General features: G+C 39.3%; 4 protein-coding genes and 1 long non-coding RNA gene across 7 annotated transcripts; 1 reads left to right on the forward strand and 4 right to left on the reverse strand.

The window, feature by feature from the left end:
- Positions 1-3,629: 3,629 nt before the first annotated feature.
- On the reverse strand, positions 3,630-7,397 carry LOC106426776 (probable inactive receptor kinase At5g10020). The gene is made up of 3 exons (XM_013867507.3): positions 6,259-7,397; positions 4,548-6,185; positions 3,630-4,473 (listed from the first exon to the last, which is right to left on the reverse strand). The coding sequence occupies exons 1-3, from the start codon at positions 7,199-7,201 to the stop codon at positions 3,896-3,898; spliced, it is 3,159 nt and encodes a 1,052-aa protein (XP_013722961.2). The 5' UTR covers positions 7,202-7,397; the 3' UTR covers positions 3,630-3,895.
- A 1,297-nt stretch (positions 7,398-8,694) lies between these two features.
- LOC106419478 (protein HEAT INTOLERANT 4-like) lies at positions 8,695-12,272 on the reverse strand. The gene is made up of 14 exons (XM_013860273.2): positions 11,655-12,272; positions 11,349-11,387; positions 11,195-11,248; positions 11,016-11,079; positions 10,767-10,825; positions 10,533-10,657; positions 10,366-10,425; positions 10,027-10,085; positions 9,791-9,867; positions 9,644-9,682; positions 9,471-9,533; positions 9,340-9,387; positions 9,121-9,249; positions 8,695-9,014 (listed from the first exon to the last, which is right to left on the reverse strand). Exons 1-14 carry the CDS (start codon positions 12,093-12,095, stop codon positions 8,967-8,969), a joined length of 1,305 nt encoding a protein of 434 aa, XP_013715727.2. The 5' UTR covers positions 12,096-12,272; the 3' UTR covers positions 8,695-8,966.
- An 817-nt stretch (positions 12,273-13,089) lies between these two features.
- On the reverse strand, positions 13,090-13,716 carry LOC106426733 (probable ferredoxin-4, chloroplastic). Its single transcript, XM_013867466.3, has one exon. The coding sequence runs from the start codon at positions 13,680-13,682 to the stop codon at positions 13,233-13,235; it is 450 nt and encodes a 149-aa protein (XP_013722920.2). The 5' UTR covers positions 13,683-13,716; the 3' UTR covers positions 13,090-13,232.
- An 832-nt stretch (positions 13,717-14,548) lies between these two features.
- LOC106426692 lies at positions 14,549-15,968 on the forward strand. Of its 3 annotated transcripts, none has more exons than XM_013867425.3 (5): positions 14,549-14,931; positions 15,098-15,148; positions 15,236-15,369; positions 15,444-15,532; positions 15,632-15,968. In XM_013867425.3, the coding sequence occupies exons 1-5, from the start codon at positions 14,647-14,649 to the stop codon at positions 15,679-15,681; spliced, it is 609 nt and encodes a 202-aa protein (XP_013722879.1). In that variant the 5' UTR covers positions 14,549-14,646; the 3' UTR covers positions 15,682-15,968. The 3 variants fall into 3 exon arrangements, with proteins under 3 accessions (XP_013722879.1, XP_013722877.1, XP_013722878.1); XM_013867423.3 differs by having other exon boundaries at positions 14,562-14,931; positions 15,618-15,968; XM_013867424.3 differs by having other exon boundaries at positions 14,576-14,931; positions 15,621-15,968.
- On the reverse strand, positions 15,937-18,436 carry LOC111209330. The gene is made up of 2 exons (XR_007329109.1): positions 16,242-18,436; positions 15,937-16,151 (listed from the first exon to the last, which is right to left on the reverse strand). It is a non-coding gene; the product is annotated as an uncharacterized LOC111209330 (long non-coding RNA).
- Positions 18,437-18,502: the final 66 nt, after the last annotated feature.

Genomic DNA, 18,502 nt, shown 5'->3' on the forward strand with positions numbered 1-18,502 from the left:
TCCTCTTTTTGATCGTTATGGATTTTCTCTATGATTTTGAAGACGTTATTGAGGTGTGTGATAATTACATGTTTGATGGGTACATGATGAAGATGAATGATCATAAGATTGTGAACCTCTTTTATGTTCACTCAATGTGTGCCATCTTTTGTATTCTGAAAACCTACATGAGATTGTAAACTGTTCAACCAATAAGATTTTACGGCATTTTTTATAATCGATTGAACGATTTTAAACTTATATCTTTAAAACTTATATTCCCCGGGATCCTCATATTGCCTATCTTCCCCAGGCGATGGAGAATCAAAGAGGCTCTTGAATGGTGTTGCGGATACGTGTGGGACAAACCTTGGTTCAAATCGGTCTTGTATGACATTATCAAGGGAGGTGGAGCGATAGCGTGTTTCTATGGAGCCAACCATCTGCGGTCCTTCTTCAACGATACTCTAGCCGATGGGAGGATAATTCATGCTTCTCTAACTTACGTACTCTTTCTCCTTGCACTTGACTTCTTGTATGATTTTGAAGAGGTTTTCGAGATTTGCGATAACTCTGTTCTTGCGGGATATGGATTGATGATAAACGCGAAGCAGACCATCATTGTCATTGCCATTGGCGTAGTGCATACCACTTGCGTGATTCTTTGCGTTCTGAAGACATTTCTCAGGTCAAATCTCAGGCTTTTTCACAGAATGATCGAGTGTGAAGAGAATGAACAAGATCAGCTTCCGACGACCAATACCGCTACTTTCGATCCTCACCAAGCAGGTTCGGTGGTCTAAGTGACTTGGATGTGGGGTGATGGGGTGGGGGGTGACTAAAGATTGACGATTGAACGATTTTAAACTTATATTTTTTAAAATGTTTTATAGAAGAATGAAATTTTCTTTATTTTTGTGGTCTAATCCAAAATATCATATATTATGAAACAGAGACAATATAATTCTTAGAATTGTTTCTAAATTTGTAAATAGCATTCTGTGAACAGTGGCTTTTTGGAATAAAAACTCACTTATAATAATCAGAATAAACCGGAGTATTTCTAAGTTTGTTTTACCATAAACTTTGTTTATTTAAATATATTTGTGTCTTTAACCACCTCAAGCGTAATAATCATTATATTTTGGAAGTTCAAATCCATGGTTAGATAGGGAGAGACCTTATTAATCGCGAAGCAGCAAAATTGGTAACAAAGAGTTCTGCCTAGAAATCTCAAAGTGTGGTAGCCTCCATGGATTCAGTTGATGAGTAGAAAGAGTCCATGATAAAGTATAAAGCAAAACCATAAAAAAAAAAATGTGGTGTTGTTGTGTTTTGTGCATAGATTAAAAGCGTTAGTAGCAATACCAAAGGTGTAGCCAGTATACATAATACATCCCTTCTTAATGTTTATAAGGATCCTAACAAATCGAAACATGAGAAGGAGTTGCTTCTAAAGGACTTAAATTTAGAAGGGTTAACAGGGTAGACAGAAACTTGGGAAAAAGGTGGTTCTAAGCCGATTACACACTTCTCATGTCTACGTTTGGAGCACTTAAGACTGATGAAGTGGAGTTAAGACTAATGAAGTGGAGAACGGTCCTTCGCAGATTTATTCTCCACATGACTTGGACTAGAGCTTTGTCAGACAAAACAGTAGACATTCGTAGTTAAGGAGATTAGATTGTTGGTGAGTGGATTTTAAACAAGAACATAAGCCTGGTGTTTTATATGGGTAATAAGATGATGATGATTCTTTTCTTGTGGCTTTGAGGAATGTTGTAAATATGATCAGCAACGTGAAGGTTGTTGCTTTGGAAACCAAGTTCTCTACAGTTGTTTTTTATGTAATATTATATAGAATTGCTTGTGATATACTATAGAAAAAATTACACTAGAAGACACATTCCAAGTTTCCAATTACCCATAAAGACACATTAGACTTATAGAGCACTTTCTCTTGTTGAATTGTCCAATCTAGCCCTCAACTAAGTGAAAGTGGGTTTCATTGAATTTTCTAACTAGAACAAACAGATTATTTTAAAAACAATAAATTTAATTTTCTTTTTCCTAAAATAAAGTAACCTCTCACGAACAAAATCTCAATCTCTTTCTCTCTGTTTCCACTTTCTCGATCCAAATTTGGATCGTCTAAGCTTCTCTAATCAAGAATCCGATTCATCAGTTGCAACATGTGTTCGATTCCGCCGCTTTGCTTCGGTTTCAATATTTAGCAGGGAATGTTAGTTTTTGATTTCACAAACAATTACATAAGTCCAATTTTTCTTATCTGCCTAAAACAAAAATCGCAGTCTTTTTTTTAATGATTTTGCAGAGAATGGAAAAGACCTCCGCCTTCCCGAGAGCGGGAAGCTTTTCGCAACAGATAGGAGACTGGTAGAAGATGAGTTTCGATGTATTTGGAGACATCTTGTGGTCTTGTGGATGGGCATTTGGTGGATGAGAGATTGGTGAAGGGGAGTTGCATGGATTGGAGACTGGTAGAAGGTGAGTTTCGATGTGTATGAAGATGGATGGACAAGAGTTTTGTGGACAGGAGATCGGTGGATATGATAGTCGTAGACATGAGATACGTGGACAACAGCTTTGTGGATAGCAAACAACAACATGAGTTAAGGGTAGTTGCATGGATTGGAGACTGGTAGAAGATGAGTTTTGATGTGTATGAAGATGGATGGACAAGAGTTTCGTGGACAGGAGATCGGTGGATATGATAGTCGTGGACATGAGATACGTGGACAACAACTCTGTGGATAGCAAACAACAACATGAGTTAAGGGGAGTTGCGTGGATTGGAGACTGGTAGAAGATGAGTTTCGATGTGTATGAAGATGGATGGATAGGAGATCGGTGGATATGATAGTCGTGGACGTGAGATACGTGGACAACAACTCTGTGGATAGCAAACAACAACATGAGTTTCGATAGTCGTGGATGTGAGATACGTGGACAACAGCTTTGTGGATAGCAAACAACAACATGAGTTTCGATGTGTAGAAGATGGATGGACATGAGTTTCTTGGACAAGAAATTCGGTGGATAGGATAGTGGTGGACATGAGATACGTGAACAACAGATCTGTGGATATCATGAGTGATATTTTGTCGTGACAATAAGAAATTAGCATATGAAATTATATTATGATAATAGTTCTCGGTTAGTTTCCATATGAAAATTAAAAATCAAAACTACAATAAGAAGTATTTAAAAGTAAAAATCAAATTTTGTATATCGAAGGATGAGAGTTTCTCAGCCATTAAGGATGAAAGTTTCTCAACCATTAGATCTTCTTACTAAAAGTTAATCCAACGTCCCGAAAACAATCTCCGAAACCTACCTTTGTTTTTAAAACTTTTTCATTTATTGCAACCAAAAAAGAATTTGGTTCCTTACGGTTACATGCTTAAAAGCAACATTCTCTTACTTACACAAGTGGAAGCTTATTTTCGTCCAGATTTATACAGCTGTCACAACAAAGTGTCTCATCTTTACAATGTGTCTTCTAGTGAAAACAAAACAGTCTTCTAGTGAAAACAAAACTCATAATGTGTCCTTCAATGTACTATACTATATGATAGTGTGATGATGTTTATAATAACTACTGTATCATATAATCCACACAATAGGAGGAAAGAAAAAATGATTTAAATTTAAGAAAATCAATAAACCAAACCCAAACTTTGTTCTGTCAGAATCAATGGGATTAGTTTTTCTTCTACCTTTACAAAGGGAGGGAAAAATAATCAACAAAAAATATAAAAATGTAAGAACACCTGAGGATCTGAATCATCTGATCAAACTACTAAAGAAACATAAAACCAGGAAAAAAAAATGAGATGATGGATGAAGATATATCCATGGAGATATACAAAAGAACCCAAAAAAAAAACAAATCTCAAGAAGATAATGAGCTAAGAAGATCAAGAACTTGTCTGATGTTAGGCCTTTCATTTACAGAGGCAATGCACCTGATTGCAATAGCAAGTGCATCCTCCATTGCCTTTGAGAATTCTTCCCCACCTGCAATGTCCCTGTCTATGCAATCCATTATCCTACCTTCTTGATCACACAACCGCACCCAATCCGTCAGATCAACGGCTCCTGATTGGCCTGAGATTATGTCACCTGCGCTCCGTCTAGTCAAAAGCTCCATAAGAATCACTCCAAACGCATAGACATCGGATTTTAGCGTTGGAACTGGTTTTGAAGCTGATGCAAGTTCAGGAGCTGAGTAACCGAGCGCACTCATGTTTAGTATCTGCTCCGCTACACCAGATGAACTCATCAGACGGTGAATGCAGTAATCTGTTATTCTCACAGTGTTCTCAGGACTCGTGAGGATTATGTTTGTTGGCTTTAAGTTCCCGTGTGGCATCGCCCTATCGTGAAGGTAAAGAAGACATTGCGCCACTTGAACCGCAACTTTTAGTCTTTGGGTGAAAGACATTGGAGAATACCTCCGAGGAGTAGTCTCTGCAGAGAAAGGCGATTTACTTTTAGAGACAGTAAAGAAGCAAAAGAGACTTTGATTAAAAAGAGCTCCTAACCGTATAGATGCATGGCCAAGCTTTCTCCTCCCATGTAATCAGAGAGAAGAAGCCTTTCTTGCTCTCTGGGACCCCAATAGTATGCTCGCAGTGGGACAATGTTTGGATGTTTTAGCGACCCTATTTTTTTAGCTTCCTTGGCAAAATCTTTCTTATGCCTCACGAGTCCAACTCTCAACCATTTCACGGTTAACATATGCCCGTTATCCAGAGTTGCTTTGTATAGCGTCCCGTGGCTGCTTCTACCTAGAACTTCTGCAGGAGCTCGTGATAACTCCTCCGCCGTTAGTTTTAGTGAGACATCTAAAAAGAAGAGTTCTCCAGCCAGACGATCGGGTGAGTACACATCTAACATCACAGGCTGGTCGCTAAAACGGGGCGAGGATAGAGGGGAGCCTCCTGGAGAAGACTTCCGTCCAGATGTGGCCGGGTAATCATCAAGGAGGTTGGGGATTGAAGTAGCTGGTAAAGCCTGCTCAGTTATTTCAGGTTCGGATCCTGGTATCCCGGATAACGACCTTGAATTTGCGGTGAGCAAGTGGTCGTTTGAGAAGCTCAAAGATGATGACTGGTGTTCAGCGTTTGAGGTGAAGTTGAGAAAAGAGGGGCGAGAAGAGCGTCCAAATTTGGTGTCTCTATTCGTGGCTTGGTTCCTCACATGAAAGTCCTTGAGCTGTGTTCGATGGTAGACAAACAAAACAAAAAGAACCATAACAGCTGCTCCAACTGAAGCAACAATGATAGCTATTTTTATGCTAAGCCTCCAACGATGATCATGTGCTTTCTCATGCACAGCCAGCACACCATTAGAAGAACCCAATGGAGTCCCACCTGGGAGACGTAGCTTGGAGTTACCAGGATAAAACGATGAATGTGGGTAGCTTCTGAGGTTCTCCGGAATGGTCCCTGATAGATCGTTGTATGACACATTGAATCTCGCCATTCCGGAAGGAAGCTTCTCAGGAATTTGACCCTTGAAATCATTGTTTGACAAGTCAAGAAACTCAAGGCTAGTAAGCTTGTTGAGTTCGCTTGGAAGTTCCCCAGACAGCTTATTATTAGCAACATTCAGCACTCTGATTCTCTCCATTGTACCTATATCTCCGGGTAACGCACCGGTCAAAGAGTTAGTCGAGAGATCAAGCAACTCCATCTGAGGATCAGAACTTATAGCCATAAGCTCACTAGCACGCGAGCCACGAGAAGGAATCGGCCCTTCCAAGCTATTCATAGAAAGATTCAAACTTCTCAAGCTTGCAAGAGCGAAGAAGCTTTGCGGGATCGAGCCGCTGAACTTATTTGAACTGAGATTAATCACAGAGAACTGAGAAGCCCCTGAATCGTCCCACAGAGAAGGCAAGGTGCCAGAGACAGAGTTATTCCTGATGCTCAACACACTTAATCTTGAAAACGCAGTAGTGAAGTTCGGCAAGGCTCCTGACAAGCTGTTTGAGCTCAGATCAAGAAACTCTGGAGTAGCTTCCCACTTTCCAACAACAGACACATCTCCTGAGAAGGTGTTCCTACTCAGATCTATCACTAAGCAGCTTTTAAAACTCGATGGAAGCTCCCCAGACAAGCCGTTAGAAGAAAGATTCAACAAATTCAAAGTCGTCGAATTGATTTCACTAATTGATCCTGCACTTGAATAAGAAATTACAGTCAAGGAATTATAATTTCCCTAAAAAATCAAATTTTTTTTTCAATTCACCTGTAAAGCCATTTTGACTAAGATCAAGCTCTCGCAACGGAATCGAACTCTGCAGCAGCTCTTCAGGCACCGTACCGAACAGCTCGTTACGCGCGAGCTTCAAGATCTTCAACCCCGGCTGCGATCCGAAACTCGGCAACTCGCCGTTGATCTGATTGTTCTCCAGATCAACAACCTCGAGGCTCTTGAACGAACCAATCGACTCACCGCCGAAGAATCCTCCGTTCAACGCGTTGTGGCTCAGATTCAAGTGACGGAGAGTGTTGGAGATGCTGGAGACGTTGTCAATTGATAAAGCTAAGAAGCCGCCGTGGAAGCGGTTAGAGCTCAAGTCAACGAACTCAACGTTCCTCAGCTCCGCGAAAATCTCGCCAACGTCTCCCCAGAACTCGTTCCCGCGCAAATCGAGAGATCTCAGCTGCTGGAGGTTACGGAACCCGCCCGGGAACCCGCCCGCGAACTTGTTAACAGACAAATTGAGGTAATTCAAGTTCCAGAGATCCGAGATCCGACCCGGGATAGGCCCGTAGAATCCGTTATCCGACAGATCTAACCGCTGGAGCGACGAGATGGCTCCGAGGGAAGGGACGACCCGACCCGAGAAGTTGTTTCCGGATAGAGTGAGGTTGCGAAGCGAGGTGAGACCGGTTAGCGTGCTGAATTTAAGTTCTCCGGATAAACCGAGCCGGTCGAGATTAATTGCGACGATCGAACCGGTTTCCGCGTCGCAGGAGATACCGGACCAGTTCTCGGGGCAAGTGGAGGGGTCGGTGAGGCTGCTCGTGGCGGACCATGAGATGCGCTGGTTAGAGGCCTCGTCGCGGATGCCTTTGCGGAACTCGAGTAGAGATCGGAGCTCGGGCTCGGTCACGGCGTTGGCACCGAGGAGGAGGAGGAGAGAGATGAAGCAGAGAGCGAGAGTAGTGTGGAGAGGAGGACTCATTTTAGCCCGGAGAGAATGTGAACGGAGGACGTAAACCTTATAGATTCATGACAGTGAGACGGAGATTTAGGGATTGAAACTCGGAACCCTAGATTCTGGAAAATTGGAAGAGGGAAGAAGAAAGAGAGAGAGAGAGAGTGTGAGTATGTGTGTGTGGAGAGAGAGAGAGTGTTCGAGGTTTTACAGAATTTTTTATATTAATTAAATTTTGTTATTTATTATGGTATGTCTTTCTTTCTCCCCAAACGCAATTATGGATGAGATTACTTTACATTTTCTGTCAATCAAATCAATTAATAATTTCCGATTATAGTTTCATATTTTAATTATTTTTTACCAATTATGAGTTTTCTCATTTGATCTTCTTCCTAAACTAACTAAACCAAAACACTACTAATTCATAACGTACTCAGTGGACTAGAATTACGGATAAAGGTATACCGAATATGTTAGTTAAAAATATCTTCAGTATAAATTAAAATATATATATATATATATATATGGAAGAAAAAGAAGAAGTGGTGGAAGGAATATGATTAGTTTGCAGATAAGTGAAAAAAACAGACTGGAAAAGACAATGGCATGTCGTTGAGTCGTTCTGTCTTTTTTTTTTCTTTTCTTGAGAAAATTCGCACCAACCCACCTTCTTCACATGATGCAATCGATACGTGACGGAGAAGTGCAACGCGGGAATACCGTCGTAAAACGGGACGGGGAGACAAGAACGGGGTGTGTCATTCTGCGATTCTTATGAACCAACATGTCAAATTTTGTTTGCTGTTTTAAAACTCTTAGAGCTAATTTCTGTTTAGAAGAATTGGTTGATCCGAATTGCATAAATTTATATAAGACAAATTAGCTACATATAAACATCATTTTGATGATCTTAAATTTATAATTAACAAAAATATTAATGAACAAGTGTTAGATTGTTTTGACTAAAAATTACATTTTACATTTCATCCAACCCAGTGAAATGAATTTTTACAAGTAAGAAAAGTTCATTATTGTTAGCTGGAGGTTGATGAAGATCCATGGTCATTTGGTATACTTAACTTACAATATATGCTCGGATTGAAATTAATCATTTTCTTTTAAAAATTTATTGGCACTGTTTGACTGATTGATAATATATTCCCACTTGGAATATGTATACATCAATCAAATTTGTCGCGACAAAATTTTTGATATGCAGAATATGAACATAGATCTCGAAGAGTCAATTTATTTGGTCCTTTTTAGAATGTCATTTTCTCTAATCATGAAATGAAAGATGCCAAAGTTATTCCACTTATACATGTACACATTTTTATATGTTAATCTCTCTTTCAACATCATATTGGGTCCATCAAAATAAATATCATTTTGTTATTGTCGAAACTTGACAACAAGCTGGAATACCATTATTAAATACTCTGCTTTTCCTAGCATGTAGTAGTATTAAACTAATCATCTAGAATAATTAGAACATGCCATTGCATACTAACAAAAAAAATTCAAGGATAATATTATAAATTGTTGTGTCCAAATTTCCACCGAAAAAGGTTGGTTCCCGTGACTCTTCTAAGATCTCAAGTATTTTTAGGAGGAGAATACAAACTCATAAATGTAAAAAGTACATTTTGTCGTCCAAACTTGCCTTTTTATAAATATAAATAAAGCTCAAGAAGTTTCTGAGAGGCACCTGTGATAAAAAAAATATAAGTTTTGATTTCTATTGAAGCTGCCAAGAAAAGCTATTCCGGGGTTCTCAAGATTTGAGATATCAAAGGACTTGATGAGCCTTTCCATAGTATCTGTTGATGAACGGCGACTGCAAAAAGGGCAAACAAGTAAACCACATTTTACATATTAACTCGACTTTGTAACAATTTACAAGCCACACACAAAACTGTTTGATGAACAATTTTTGTTCTTACCTTGACGCCACTGACATCTGGTGTTTCTGGTGAAGGCTGAGGGTAGAATTTGTAGAACTTCATGCTTTGAAAGGCTTGCTTAGTCTCTTCGCTCATATCTTCTATTGCTTTCTTTCGAGCCTCTCTGGCCTGCAAGGATCATTCCGTATGCAAAACAGTGTTATACAATCTACAGCACATAATATATATATCATTCATCTTGGCGTGATTATACGTTACCTCTCGATTAGCTTTCTTTGCAGCTCGAACTTGCTCTTTGACATACTCCTGAGATATAAAACCAAAAGAGCTTAGACAACTCTTCAACCGTCATGAACTGGCTATTGAGTTATATATACAGCTCCACTTACTTTGAACTCATCCTTTTGTTCTGCAGATAAGGCTTCCTCTTCAATCAGTTTATCCACAAATTCCTGAAATACATGCACAAAAATCCATATAATGAATGCAAGAACACACAAGGACGAAGCAGTGCTAAGATGTTTTCAAGTTTCATCGTTACAGAAAAGCCAAAGGCACACACCTCAAGTTCGTCAAACTCCCAGTCAAACTCACATACAACCTGCACAAACAGAACATTAAAGCTTGATTACTAGAAGAAAAATAATACATTTTGTGTAAACTGCCACTTCCAAGTTCCAACACATTCATTACTCGCGAGGAGACTTACCGGTGGTTCAGAGGGAAACATTATTTGGACCTCAGTACTCTGTTCGAGTTCATCTTCCTTGAATGGCTGATAGAAATCTGCAAAGCAAATAGGAGAAAAAAAAAGAGAAAAAACGACAGATCAGATATTATTTACTTACCACATGCATAACAATTAATATACCAAAAGCATGCCATGTATTATAAATGATTCTCTGAAAATGTTAGCTAATATCAGTAGTGAGAAACAAAACTCACATGGAAGGCAGTACTCGTACTTCTTAACACGATCTTCCTTCATATGTCTGAGAGCAGTTCTGCAGATAATATAAAGCTAAATTGAGTACACCAAAACTCGCAGATTCAAACAATACATCTGCTTGAGAATAAAGATTTGCAATATAAAATCCTGCGCCCCTACGACAAATTACTAGGCAGAAATGGCGAAACAAACGATGCAACGTGAAGCCATGTTTCATGTTCTAATGAAAATATCATATGTAATGTAACTCAAAAATCATTACACAGCAAGTAGACATTCATCTTTTTAACTCTATAAGTGATAAGAGAAGACAAAAGAATAGACATGTTACTTACCTCCTCTGCGTACAGGTCATGACAAAAATCTGAAAGTTCATCCTATCAACTTGTCTACCTCTGCAGGAAGAAAAAAAGCAAAGGTAATTAGCAAATGCTAGTAAACATTCGAAAAAGAATAGTAAACAAATGTGTTCAGATGCAAGTGGAACTCATGGACTAAGTACCTTTTGTCAAACGGAATGTAAGGAAGCCAGTCCATTTTCATCGTCTTCATCGGAAGGATTTCCTCCACTTCTCTCTGAACCGAGGTGACTCCTATCTTATCAGAAGGTGGAAAAGGTGATTCAACCTGCAAATATAGAAAGGATAAATTCACCACAAGATCATAAAACATGATATTGAATCCAGTGACCGACGATAGCAAGCAAAGGTTGGCAGAGATTTAAACAAGAACTTACAGCCACAACGGCCGGGACAAGGACAATCTTGTTTGCGCCTTTGTAGGGGACTAACTGAGCTGTAATGATGAAATGAGAAAATTAAACAGGAATTATAAGCAAATGTTCAAGAAAATATAGAGAGTATACTGCACAGCCTGGTAGAGCTTTAAGCACTTCAAAAGAGCCAGATGCTATAAACAAGTCTAAGGACAAGGACCCCAACTATCAATAATCAATACAAGAACAGGAGCAAGAGAGACAGCTTACGTTCTGTGCACCCAAAAACAAAGACTTTCTTCCCGTGGAGCAAACCACCTTCTTCCAATGCTTCCTGACATACAAATGAAGAAACACAAATATCAGAATCTCATCAACCCTGGAAAACTTGTCGACTCAACAATACACATCGGAACTGGAGAATGTAATCCAAACATGAAAAAACTTACCTCAAGATTCTTGAAATCCCAATTGAATTCATAAACTGCATCCAATTTGTCCCACTGCCATCACAATTTAACAAACATAAGCACAAAAACAAACTGAATTCTCAATAGAGACAGCAACTCCAACGTTGAAGTCAAGTTCTTCAAAACAATATACCTCAGTTCCCACTGGAAATGCTGCCTTCCACAAACCCTCCTGCAAAAAAAAAAAAGAAAGGCACATGCAGCATTAAGAAAACTTCAAGATATCATGGGAATTAGATATACCACAGCATTCCATACGAAAGCTTCCCCCAAGCAACTTAAACCTACCATGACATACCATATATGGAACTAAGATAACTTAAACCCACTCATCTTCCTAGCAACTAAGAGCAAGATATTATAGCTTATATGCAAGTTAAACGAGAAGCCTAATCCAAGCGGTAGATCTTAAATGATATTAAGGACTATAAAGCATTACCAGATTACGCTCATCCTCGAAGTACTCAGGCTCCTCCTGTGGTTTAGCCACTCGAGCTTTCTTAGCTCTCGCAGCAGGTTTCTTCTCTTCTTTCACTTCGGTGTCCTTCTTCGTCGTGGCCCTCTTTCGCTTACCAACACCGCGACCAGCAGGCTTCTTCTTATCTCCATCTCCATCCTCCTCCTCCTTAACGTCCTCCTTTGGCTCGGAAGACGAAGCGACATCGACCTGATTCTCCTCCGCCTTAACTTCCTCTTCCTCTTTTACTCCCTTGGCCTCTTCCCCGTTCTCCTCAGCGACTGCTTCCGTAGGCTGTTGCTGACTCTCTTCCTGCGTCGACGCCTCGAGAGACTCGGCAACCACCTCGTCGTTCTGACTCTCCGCGACGGCTCCTTTGCGACCCGCTTTTGAAGCTCCCTTTCTCTTCGCTCCTTTCTTCATTGTGACCACTACAGACTGAGAATCGAAACTGAGATTGAGAAGAAACGCTACGCCGTCGAAGGGAGAGAAAGCTAGGGATGGCGGTGGATTCGAATTTCAGATTTAGGGGTTTCTTTGTTTATTTAACTTATATTTATCTATTTCATCAACGTTGTCTTTGTCCTGCGTCAAATCAACGCCTCTTCAAGAAAATAGGGTTTTTAATTTTATTTGCTTTTTCCAAAATTAAATAAGGTGCCGGTTTGCTAAAAAAATGTATGGCCCAAACCTAAAATAACATTTTATTTTGCCGGGATTATTTTAATTGTTTTCAAATTTGGACCGGCGGAAGTTTGATGAACCATGTGGAAAGGCTTCTTTCTCATGTCGACTGAACCAAATAAAAATAATGGTATGAAATCTTTCAGATTTATTTATTTCTCTAATATTATTTTCGTCTCTATAGTTTTTTTTTTCTTTTTTTGTTAGTCAACAACTCGCATCTGCATATAATTTATTCTATTAAATGATAATTCAACTTCCAGCCATATAATTTTACATTGTTTTTAACGATTTTTGTTTGTTTTCTCAATATCATATCTATTTCTGTTATTTATGTTTGCAAATCCTTCTCTCGTTATCCTTCGTAGACTCACTTCACGAGCTACTATTTTTCATCTATGGAAGCAGCGCAACAACGTCATTCACAACCAAATCTCCATCTCCACAGTTGTGGTATTCCGGCTTATCGACAGAGACATCCGGACTATAATCACTGCCAGGAAGAAAATGAAGCATTTCAGCTCTCTTATGTCTCTTTAGCTTAGATAATGATTTTTTTAGGTCTTCTCTTTAGCTCCACTATGTTTTTTCACCTTTTTTTTGTCATGGTAGTAGTGCTGTTGAAGATTTTGTAAATCTAACTCTCTCGTCAATATGAATATTAACCTTTTAGCAAAAAAAAAATAAAGATGAAAATGTAAGCGTACCTAAAAATATTAGAAAAAATCCAGAGTCACACACAGAAGATATTTAAATAAAAGTCCAACGGTATTCATCCATATGTGCAACTGGACAAAACCCCATATTATTCCATTTCTTTGTGGGCTTTAACAAACGGGCCTTTATATTGAGGACCAATATGTCATAGTGTGTGACTCAGTAGAGATCGGTTTGCTTGTGGGTGTAGACGACACAGTACTCTAGTGGTTGAGCGATGCACGTGAGGACGTAACCCTTCTGGATTTGCTCTTCATCGAGGAAAGAACCTAGTGACTGATCCACTTTCCCGGACACTATCTTCCCGCAACAAGTCCCACACGTCCCTGACCTACAAGAGTATGGCAGTTCCATCCCCGCGTTCTCCGCGGATTCAAGTATGCAACTATCTTCGTTTACTTCGATCTCCTTCTCCTCTCCCTCCGGATCAATCAGCTTCACCCTTCTAGACGCCGTTGCAAACACCTTCACACTACTACCTAATCTCAACGACGGCGAAAAAGACAAGACATAAGGCTTCTTGAGCGTGGTCATAAGCTGAGCACGTGATGGTGATATTAGAGGAGGTTTGATGCTCCATGAGAGCACTAATTGATCCATTATATGCATTCGCTTTGGTTAAAAACTTAAAATTGTGTACGAACAATGAATATACACAAAACTTATATTTTAAAGCTTATACATGGTACACATCAGCGCGAAGATCATGCATGTAACACGTGCATAGAGTGATGCTACGTGTATAGCTCACAAGAGGCTTCCCAAACCAACGTGGTGCGGTCCGATTTCGGCCTCGGCAAAATAACCGGAACCGATCCCAAATATCCGAAACTTGAACCGGACCAATACTCTCAAATACCCGAATGGTTCCTATATTTATATATCCGAAATAATCGAACCGAGAACCGAACGAATACTAATATATAAAAATATTAATTATATATACATATAACATAGCTAAATATATATTTTAATTTAAAAATCTATTAAAAGTATATAAAAATAGTTGAGGATAACTAACTTATTATAAAGTATCCGAACTATCCGAAACCGGATAGCTTTATCCAAAATATCCAAAAAAATTATTTAAATCATCTAAATTATTGATATTTTGCCCTAAATAACCAATATTTTATCCAAAGTATCTGAACTACCCGAATTATCCGAATCCGAGTCGGATCCAAATGAGAACCAGATTTTTTCGAGTATTTTTTGGTTCTTAATTTTGCTATCTGAATCGAACCGAACCTGAAACTATCTGGACCGAACCGAACCGAAAATAAGTTAAGTAGTAAATAGATCCTCTGTCCATTTACCCGAACTACCAGAAACCCCAAATATCTGAACTGAACCGATATCCGAAATGCCCAGGCCTAGTCCGATTCACTCATAGTGCAAATCAGGTTGAATTAGTCCAAGTAGTAGTATGAGGTATTTTAGCTAATTAAATAATTATCTGAGGACTTCTTGTACAAATTTATTATTTCTAAAACTTGTCCTCCATTGTTATCGTCTCGAATCGGAAGCTCAAAACAATGGATTCTCACGAGTAGAACGAAAGCATTTATTCACTATGCTCTCCTCTTCGAAATTGCAACCGCCCAAACCTGCAATCTTCGCGAATCCGATTTTCAAACAACCATTCATCGATAAAAGTCATCCGTTTCGCCGCCGGTACACTCCCCGTCAAGCTTCTCTGCGATTCGCCACGGTTTCGGACTCAATCGCGTCTCCATTGCACTCGAACCCGCAGGAATCATCCGGTCTAACTTCTTCCGTGGGACAGCCTCCTCTCCAACTCTCTCCATTGACACTCACGCAGAAACACTTCGTCTTGCTCAACGTCGTCGCTTGCGTGGTAACTCTCTCTCTCTCTCTGTACTCATCTTCGAGATCTCCGCCTTAATTGCATCCTCCGTACATTGATTTAGCTCGTGGATCTAGGTCAAAAACAATTTTGTTTGATTCTTCGCGAATTCAATTTTAGCTGACGATACATCATCACCATTGCTATACACTTGCAGACAGCGATCTCAGCATCATGGCTATTCTTAGCTGCGATTCCTACGCTTCTGGTTAGTTAGTTATTGAACATTTAGCTTTTAAAGATTCTACAGACTCTTGGGGGTTGAATCTCTATGTGATTGTTTTACTTTGACAAGGCTTTCAAGAAAGCAGCAGAGTCTCTTGAGAAGCTTTTGGATTTAACCAGAGAAGAGTTACCAGATACAATGGCTGCTCTTCGCTTATCGGGGATGGAGATCAGTGACTTAACTATGGAGCTTAGTGATTTAGGGTTCGTTTGATTTCTGTTCTTGCCTCGCATCTATCTTCGTTTCGTGTGTAAGTGTGTTGTGTTTGTTTTTGTAGCCAAGGTATCACTCAAGGTGTTAAAAGCTCAACACGGGCTATTCGCGTGGCTGAAGATAGACTAAGGCGGTTAACTAACATGAATCCAGGTTTAAGCCAGCATTATTTTCAAGCTTTTGTTTTTTTTTTCCGATAGGGATACTTCATGGTTAACTTCCATGTTTACTTCATCAGTAGCTTCAATGCAGGAGGTGATGCATCAGACCAAGAGAAAGGAAACAGAACCAGTGGTGGCTAAAGCGGCGAGGAACTTGAAGGAAGGGATCGTTAAGGGACGTTCTTTATGGCAATTGTACTTCACAATCACTCGCTTCTCCAAAACTGCCGCAAGTTATTTTGCAAAGCGAGTTAAGCAGTAGAAGGTTTATAATCACATCCCATCTCTTCCTCGTTTTTTCACTTGCCCTTTTCCAGAAACCGAGCCTATCTAGTGTTTGTAGCTTAAGAATACTCTAGTTTGATTATTATGAAACTATGAAGATGATCTTGAATCTCGAGACGCAAATCAAGTTTCTTTTAAGAGTTTACTGGTACACAAGATTACCCAATTTTACAACGTAACAAAGTTAAAAAAAAGACTTGTAACTACATGTCGTGGTTGTTAACTCCGCCTCTTTTCCCTGAGCTCACCGGCAGTTTCCTTGTCAATTTACTCGACACGTTTAGACTCCTATCAGAAGTTTCGACAGATGAAGCTACCTCTGCCTCCTACCTCACAAAAACAGAAGCTAAGCAGAAAACAAAAGAAAAGAAAACACTCGTTTAGTTAAACGAAAGAGAAGAGAATCATCAGTTTACATTTCTTGCTTTAGCTTTCACCATGTCTGAAGAAGAAGATGAGTGTCTGACATTCAGACAGTCTTTTTTTTTTTTTTTTTTTTTTGGTCAAAACATTCAGACAGTCTAGGAAAGCCATCACACTTTGAGTGATGAGCTTGCACCTATGTCTTTTCTTATCGCTCTCTTTCTGCATCTTCTGTCTTCTAATTTTTCTCTCTCTCTCAAACAGAAAGATCAATCACCCTTCTAAACGTTCCAACTCAACTTTTTGTTCCTCATTTCTATACAGGGGTATCTATGTCTTTGTAGAAGCTGCTAGAAGAAAACCAAAAAAAAAAAAATTATAGGTCCGATAAGCAGTCCAATATTCACTGAGATTTGTTCGAAAAAAGAAACTCAAGTGTCCATGTACCGGATCGTATTTTCTCCCAAATTATGCAGTGAAAATATCGGTTTTTAATTTAAAAAAATTGTGACAATTTCGAAACTTCAAGCCTCCTACCATTTAATATATTTATTTTCTCTTTTTCCCTTTGTGTAGAGTGAAGAAGTGGAGGACTTCTCGCTCTCTTCGCATCCTTCTTCGTCTCATCTCATGGGTGTTCGATCGGTTTTTTGATTTCCGTTTTGTTGGACTTTTGCTTCTGGGAAGCCGTTGCTCCTTAAGCAGGCTTTGCCGGCTGTTGTATCCGGGAGAAGGTAACTCCCTTAGCATCTTTCTCGCCGGCTCCTTCTCGCATCGTACGATACTCTCGTTTTGATGACGGCTCTGTTTTTGGCTCCTTTGGTTTTCCCGAGTGGTGACTCGGTTGATTTCGTAGTTGATGGCTTGATGAGACGGATGAGATCTCGATATTGATCGATTGATGTTCTCCGATGATCTGAAATTAAGCGATGTTGGTGTATGAAGAGTGAGTGAGGGATTTCTAATCGTGTGTGTGGTGGCTTCGTTTCTGGATGAGTTCTCGAATTTTCGATTGACGCTCTCCGGTGAAAGAAGCAAAGGTGATGAAGCGGTACGTTGGGTAAGCGCTTGTTCCCGGCGAGGTTCGATGAAATGCCGTTCAGTTTCCGGCGTGATTTTCTTTGGTGGTGGCGGTGTGGGCTTTCGTGACGTGTGTCGTGCCTCATTGTTGAGGCTTCAACACATCTCTTTCGGCGTGACAAAAATGGTATCACGCGTTATGGTTTGGACCAATTTTGGGCTCGTTTGTAAGTTGGGCCAGTGTGTGGACCTTTAAGTTTTAGTTTATGTTTGGGTGTATGTTTGGAATCCTATCTCTGGGCTTTTGTTTTGTGTTTGGTCTTTTGTTCCTTTAATAATAATATTATTAGAAGGCAAAAAAAAAAGAGTGGAGAAATGGAATTTATTTACTTATATTGTTTTTCGTGGAGAAGTGGAAAATTGCTAATCCATATATAGAACCCCTTGGCGTTAAGTCAACTTTCTTTCATATTTCCAATGTGAGATCTTTATCCCAACATCGTTCTTCGAGATAATGGTGCGTATAAACATTAATTTCGCAGAATCCATCATGCCCTTTTCGAGACCATGCTTTATTTTCTAGCTATTTCGGTGGAACTGAACCTTCTATCGGCCATCAGCTAATAGGATGATCGGGCTACTGTCCGGGCTGGATTAATGTGTCAGGATGTTGGATCCACTCTGATACCATGACAATTTTCCTGAGTTTCCAATTTAAAACCAATTGACAATTAATATAATGGTCCAAGTCTCTTAAATATTATTTAAATTTCTTTTATATTGCCGACGTGGGATGTTTATCCCAAAGGTGTTCGACAAGTTCAGACTTATATTTCAAACCAAGTGTGTTTGGTTCTAAAATAAAATATACTTTTCTTCATTTCTTGACTTTATCTACAAGGTCAGTAGTCAGCCTAGACAGTCTATGATATAGGCCGCATATACGCATCAATAGATTGTTTATGCATCAAAGCTGCCAGGTAACACGACACAAACGTTGACTATTGAATGAAATAATTAGGTAAATGTTTATTCTGTAGCATACAATAATAAGAGGAAAAGGATCGAAGGCGCAACTATATAATAAGATACGTCAGAGATGTTTCGATTAGGGGAATTATGTGTTATAAACAGCGGAAAATGATTACACATTTTGATTCTAATCAGGTTTATACAATTGTTGTGGCTTTAGCTCTGAAAATAAAAAATTAGCCCACGAGCAAACATAAAAAATGATGTTGATTATCAATATATTTTATACACTTGTAGCTAGGTCTAAAAACTAAGATCACTT

This window comes from Brassica napus, chromosome C9, assembly GCF_020379485.1.
Source record: "Brassica napus cultivar Da-Ae chromosome C9, Da-Ae, whole genome shotgun sequence".
Classification (NCBI taxonomy): domain Eukaryota; kingdom Viridiplantae; phylum Streptophyta; class Magnoliopsida; order Brassicales; family Brassicaceae; genus Brassica; species Brassica napus.

Excerpts from the sequence above, each read along its gene's own strand:
- LOC106426776 (XM_013867507.3), bottom strand. The coding sequence starts at position 7,201 with ATGAGTCCTCCTCTCCACACTACTCTCGCTCTCTGCTTCATCTCTCTC. Across the intron at positions 6,186-6,258 it reads TAGTCAAAATGGCTTTACAG|GATCAATTAGTGAAATCAAT; the intron begins GTGAATTGAAAA and ends ATTCAAGTGCAG. Across the intron at positions 4,474-4,547 it reads CTTGGCCATGCATCTATACG|AGACTACTCCTCGGAGGTAT; the intron begins GTTAGGAGCTCT and ends CTTTCTCTGCAG.
- LOC106426692 (XM_013867423.3), top strand. The coding sequence starts at position 14,647 with ATGCTCTCCTCTTCGAAATTGCAACCGCCCAAACCTGCAATCTTCGCG. Across the intron at positions 14,932-15,097 it reads TCAACGTCGTCGCTTGCGTG|ACAGCGATCTCAGCATCATG; the intron begins GTAACTCTCTCT and ends ATACACTTGCAG. Across the intron at positions 15,149-15,235 it reads CTGCGATTCCTACGCTTCTG|GCTTTCAAGAAAGCAGCAGA; the intron begins GTTAGTTAGTTA and ends TACTTTGACAAG.
- LOC106426733 (XM_013867466.3), bottom strand. The coding sequence starts at position 13,682 with ATGCATATAATGGATCAATTAGTGCTCTCATGGAGCATCAAACCTCCT.
- LOC106419478 (XM_013860273.2), bottom strand. The coding sequence starts at position 12,095 with ATGAAGAAAGGAGCGAAGAGAAAGGGAGCTTCAAAAGCGGGTCGCAAA. Across the intron at positions 10,658-10,766 it reads TTGTCCCGGCCGTTGTGGCT|GTTGAATCACCTTTTCCACC; the intron begins GTAAGTTCTTGT and ends CTATATTTGCAG. Across the intron at positions 10,426-10,532 it reads TACATTCCGTTTGACAAAAG|AGGTAGACAAGTTGATAGGA; the intron begins GTACTTAGTCCA and ends TTCTTCCTGCAG.